The 5,637-nt window shown below is 42.4% G+C and overlaps 1 protein-coding gene across 1 annotated transcript in view; it reads left to right on the forward strand.

Moving 5' to 3' along the window:
• Positions 1–1,113: 1,113 nt before the first annotated feature.
• COG3 (component of oligomeric golgi complex 3) overlaps positions 1,114–5,637 on the forward strand; it is an 85,874-nt gene continuing 81,350 nt past the window's right edge. Inside the window, 1 exon segment of the mRNA XM_012648293.1 lies at positions 1,114–1,287. Coding sequence (XP_012503747.1) covers positions 1,114–1,287 — 174 coding nt within the window.

A 5,637-nucleotide genomic window follows, 5' to 3' on the forward strand; every position in this document is an offset into this window, starting at 1 on the left:
TGTCCTAGTGACGATTTTCTACTTCTTATATGTATGTATGTATATATATCAGGGTCTCAATCTGTCACCAGGCTAGAGTATAGTGGCGTCATTATAGCTCACTGCAACCTCAAACTCCCGGGCTCAAGTGATCATCCTGCCTCCCAAGTAGCTGGGACTATAGGCATATGCCACCACACCTGGCTAAATACATATATGTGTGTGTATATATACACAAATACATATTTACATTTTTTTTTTGTAGACAGGATCTTGCTATGTTGGTCAGGCTGTCTACATTTATTGACTGGAATTCTTCTGTAAGGTAGGTTGTCCTTTCTCTACCATTTATTTATTCAATAATTTATATCAGTATGGACTCATAGGTATTTATTTTATTCTGTAGGTTATGATCCATACTATCGCTATTTATTTTGTTGCTCAAATCCACATGATTTAAATGGCAGAACAGTATTATAACTACATGTCTGTACCACGAATTATTGATCCAATTTTTTGGTGTTCGACATTTAGGTTGTTTCTAGTTATTTGATACTATTAATGTCCGAGATACACATATCTTTGGATTTTAATGCATTTCCATAAATTTGTTTTCTAAAGGGGAATTATTGGATGTTGGAATAGTAAAGCTCTTGGTTTTGATGTAAGCGGCGGAAACTGTCAACATGTTAACATGGAAATCACACACTCTACACACTCCATCCAGACAACCCATCTGTGAGCAGAGAGGCGATACATCCGGGAGCTCACGAAACCCCCTACCGGCAGGTGACTTAGCGTAGTTGTCAGTAACTTGAACAACTCGTAACAATAAAGTTACTGATGTTGAGGAAGAGACTTCCGGTAGGGGCGTTTCTATTTCCGTCAGGTCCAGTCTCCACCCTCTTCTACATCCCAACCGGAAATAGTTGGAGCTTGTTTAAAGCCACGTCTGTTCTGGCCTCGGTCCCGCCTCCACACTGAGGAAGCATTTCCGGGGTCAGGGCATTCCGGCCCGCCCCGCCCCTCCGCCGGTGCAGTGCTGGTAGCCCCGGTTCTCCCGGAAGTGGCCGGGGCCTGTCTGTCGGGATCCCCTTCACCCCGCTGCTGCTGAGGGCCGCGGGGGCGGCGGCAATGGCGGAGGCGGCGCTGCTGCTGCTGTCTGAGGCGGCGGCTGAGCGGGACGCTCGGGAGAAGCTGGCCCTGTGGGATCGGAGACCGGACACGACGGCGCCGCTGACCGACAGGCAGACGGACTCGGTGCTGGAGCTGAAGGCGGCGGCAGAGAACCTGCCAATGCCGGCCGAGGTGAGGTGATGGGTGGGAACCGGGCTCGGGCGACGGGGAGGGATGCTCAGGCGCCCTGGCAGGACCCCGGCCTCGCCATCCTCTGCCCGAGGTCTCTCTCCCCTCCTCCTGGCCACGGTGGCGGATCTGGTGGGAGGGGCCCTTCACCTCCCTGAGCTGTCAGGCCTCGCACGGCGGGCGACCCCGACTGTCTGCTCCAGCCCGGGGACGGCTCTGGGGGCGTCCAGTGGATGGTGCCCGCCGACACCCAATCCTCCCTGCAGCAACGTGGGACGGTTGACCTGGAGCCCTGCCCTGGGCGTCTTGTCCCAGAGGGTCCCTCATGTCTGCTGTAATCCTTCTGCCCACCATCTCCCAGGAGAAGCACCGAACCCGAAGTGCTTTGCTGCAGGACAGTCTCCAGTTGGTGCTCATTTACCGTCTTAATGAATAACCTACCCTTCTTTTTCCATCGGATGACTTGAGGAGACCAAAACTTGACCCTGAGTGGCAGTTTCATTCATTGTACGTGGAGCTATGAGCTCTCGATCAAGTGCAGGCTATGGAAGATCAGATTTATTTGACCTACAGCAAAGTAATAAAAATGAATTGTTTTTGGTAGCTGGTTCAGTACATTATTAAATAATACTGGTTTTCTGTTAGTGTCAACGCTTTTAATTCAATTACCATTGAGATATTATGCATATTACTGCTTGTGTGATTCAGTTCAATTGGTTATAATAGCAAGAAGTACGTTTTATGAATTATATGTTTGACAAACTTTTTCTAGTTTTGAGGGCCAGGTTTAGGAGGATTATTTTATAAATAGTTATAGTTATTTTTGATTTTGGAAGCATTCCTTTTACATGATTTGGAATTGTGTCCAAATGCAGATAGAGCTTAGAGTGTTCAACTTTTTCTGTCCTCAAACTTTAAAGGTTTGATTTGAAAGTTCTTGTTTACTTTTGCATGCTCTGCCACCAAATAGGTGTTCTTTCTTGGGTTTCTCTGTCCCTCTGTGGGATGTTGTGCCAGAAGTGGGTCTGAAATAAATGAGGAGACAGGTGGAAATTTCTTTGGCTCAGCTATCAAACTCTTTTATACTCTGGATAATAGAAGTTGTTTGCTCTATAAATTTTCCAGTCTGTTTCTAATTGATTTGGCTTGTTACTGAAGCAGGATGCTTGGACTTTGTGACACTGGGAGGTGAGGTGGGAGATATACATTTATTCTACAAGAAAATTTCTTTTTATTGTCATGAGGCATAATCTGTTATTTCTTGTTTGTTTTTTTTTTTTCTGCCCAATATGATTTGCAGGAAATAACCTATTATTCCTTATTCTCATTGAGCTTGAGGGAGAAGGTTTGGAGTGAAGTAAATGGAATCTTTTCATTTTCACCCCATTCCTCCATATTGATGCAGTATAATGATACCTACCATTAGCTGTGTGCAGTCTTTAACGTTTATTATATGTCTAATCTGAGCTAGGAATTGGGGATAGAAAATGGGAAAGGTGAGATCCTTACATGAACATATAAAAAAGAACAAAGAAGGTAAGTTCAGACAGTGATCCATGATAGCAGGAAAATAAAATAGAATGGTGTGACAGAAGGGGATGGGGCATGTCCTTTTAGGTAAGGAGGGAAGGCCTTTCTGAGGAAGTGACAGTCTGAGGTTAGAACTAATGATGGAAAACATGAAGCCAGCCTTGCAAAGACTAAAGAAATAACATTCTAGCTGGAGGAAAAAACAGTCATGGGTAGGGGACAAGCTTAACAAGTTCAAGAATTCAGTGAGGGTCTTTTGGTACATGCAGTCTTGGCTCTGAATTCCTGTGAGAATGAAATAGTCAGTTATGTATCCATCCTGGAATCTTTGAAGGGAAAGTTCTCATGGCTCTTCATCTCTCTACAGGCCTCATTTCCCTTTACTAAAGTGTTTCTATGTCTGGTGGGAAGACTCTGGAATTAATTTTTTATTCCTGTTACCACTCTTTTAACATTGGTCCTGAAAAAGAATGCCTTGATTTTCATTTTTTCCAACCAATATTTCTAAAGGACTTTCTGTAGTGTTTCACAAATTTTATTAGATAAATTACTTCCTGAACAACTGGAACTGGGCAGGTTAGTAGAATAGGGAGAGAGAGAGGCCAATTAACACTCAGTAAATATCATAAAGCTGTTAACTTCTTTAGAAAATAACTTTCTCTTTTATAAAGGAGAACTAGTCTTATCTTGAAAAGAAATTATACTTTTTTTTTTGGCATTAGAGAAAAGAATTGGAATAGAATATTAGGTAAACTGGTTTTTTTGTAGCCAGGGCAAACTTTTTAGTAGGGAGGGCCTTTTTCTTTCTGTTGAACTTAGTAATTCTTGATAAAATGCTACGATAATTTACCCTGATGTTTGTCTGTAATTTACTGTTATAGCTGTTATTTTCTTACAGACTCCGTGACTTTAGATGTAGTGTTTAACTTTTCTGAACCTTACTTTTCTTCCTTATAAAATGGGAACTTATCTCATGGTGAGTACTTAACTCATGGGAAGTTGTAAGAATGAAATGGAATCAGATATGTAGAGTGCACAATTCTGCAGGCTGTACAAGAAACATCTGCTTCTGATAAGGGCTTCAGGCTGCTTCCATTCATGGTAGAAGGTGAATTGGAGCTGGCATGTGTAGAGATCACATGGCGAAACAAGAAGTAAAAGAGAGGGGAGGGAGGTGCCAGGCTCTTTTTATTTAACAACCAGCTCCTGCTGGAACTAATAGAATAAAAACTCACTTGACCCTGACCCCAGAAGGGATCGAACTATTGGTGAGGGATCAGCCACCATAACTCAGATACTTCCCATTAGGCCCCACCTCCAACATTGGAAATCAGATTTCAACATAAGATTTGGAGGAGTCAGACAAACCGTATCCAAACCATAGCACATCTTAAAAGAGCAGATTAGAATTCTGTGATCCTGAGCTGGTATAGGTGTTACTCAGATCAAAGGTAAGAAAAGAAGGCGTTAGGTGCCTTGAGGAAGGTTCTGAGAGTCCATCTATATCTCTTCAGTGCTTTGCTCCAAACAGAGAAAGTAGCATCAGGTTTCATTTAGGGAATGAATTGATCAGATGATTATAAAAGTGATCTTTTTCCAACATAGAACTTTGTGAGAAGTAGAACTTGGGAAATGGTATGGTTTGGACATGGTTTGCCAAGGCCCTGCCTATTATTGAAATTTGATCCCCAGTGTTGTAGTTGGTGTCTGGTGCGAGTTGTTTGGGTCGTGGGGGCGGATCCCTGATGAATGGCTTGGTGCCATTCTAGCTTGTGTTTTCTCAGTTTCCACAAGAACTGGTTCTTGAAGAGAGCCTGGCACTTCCGCTCTCTCTTGCTTCAGTTCTTGCCAAATGTTCTAGCACGTACCAGCTCCCCTTCCCCTTCTGCCGTGAGTGGAAGCAGTCTGAGACTCTGAGCAGATGCAGAAGCCAGTGCCATGCATCTTGTAAAGCATGCAGGACTCTGAGTCAAATAAACCTTTTTTCTTTATAAATTACCCAGCCTCAGGTATTCCTTTATAGCAACACAAATGGATTAAGATAGGAGAGAATGTATGTTACTTGTCTTTTCTTGGACCTGCTCAGCTGGTCAGGCAATGCTTGATAGTTTATTGTAGTTATTATTTAGTATGTTAGTGTCTTTATTTGCATAAATTATATGGTAGCTTTCCAGCACTGCCCACCAGGAACCTAGATCTGTGGTATCTCTCTGCTCCATCTGGAAAGCCAGGCCAGTGCTAGTGAGTGGGAAGCATTTAATCACCTCCTATGAAGTGAATGAAAGGTCAGAAAAGGAAAGTGTATGATACCACCACAACCACACCCCTTTTTGAAGGCTGTGAACCTAATGGGGGCATTTTCTTATATTCTATTAAAAAGCAACTTGTTTTGTTACTTTAAAAAATTATTTCTTTGAAGTGGATGCATTGCGACTACTCTCTCGCTTGGTTTGAGAGAAAATAATTTTGTTGTAGTGAGAACAAGGGAACAGGGAGCCTCCTACTGCTGGTATTTAAAGTTCTTATGATTGAAAAGTAGTATTTGTGCTTGAAGTAAGCAAATGGAGTATTCTTTCATAAATTTAAATTATCATATTTACCCACACCTAGATTATAGAATATGTCTGGAATATCCATAGTAGCTTCTCAGGTATCCAGAGTTTCTATATGATTTTATTTTCTGAAGTAAATTAGAAGATAAACATTTTTTGTTCCAAGATAACAGACTGAGCACACATGTGTGATACCCCTGGATCCCTTTGAAATGACAGTAATAAATGTCCAAAACCAAAGATGGTGTCAATGAACCTGCAATTTTGACAC

This window comes from Propithecus coquereli, unplaced genomic scaffold (genome assembly GCF_000956105.1).
Source record: "Propithecus coquereli isolate 6110/MARCELLA unplaced genomic scaffold, Pcoq_1.0 Scaffold11, whole genome shotgun sequence".
Taxonomy (NCBI): domain Eukaryota; kingdom Metazoa; phylum Chordata; class Mammalia; order Primates; family Indriidae; genus Propithecus; species Propithecus coquereli.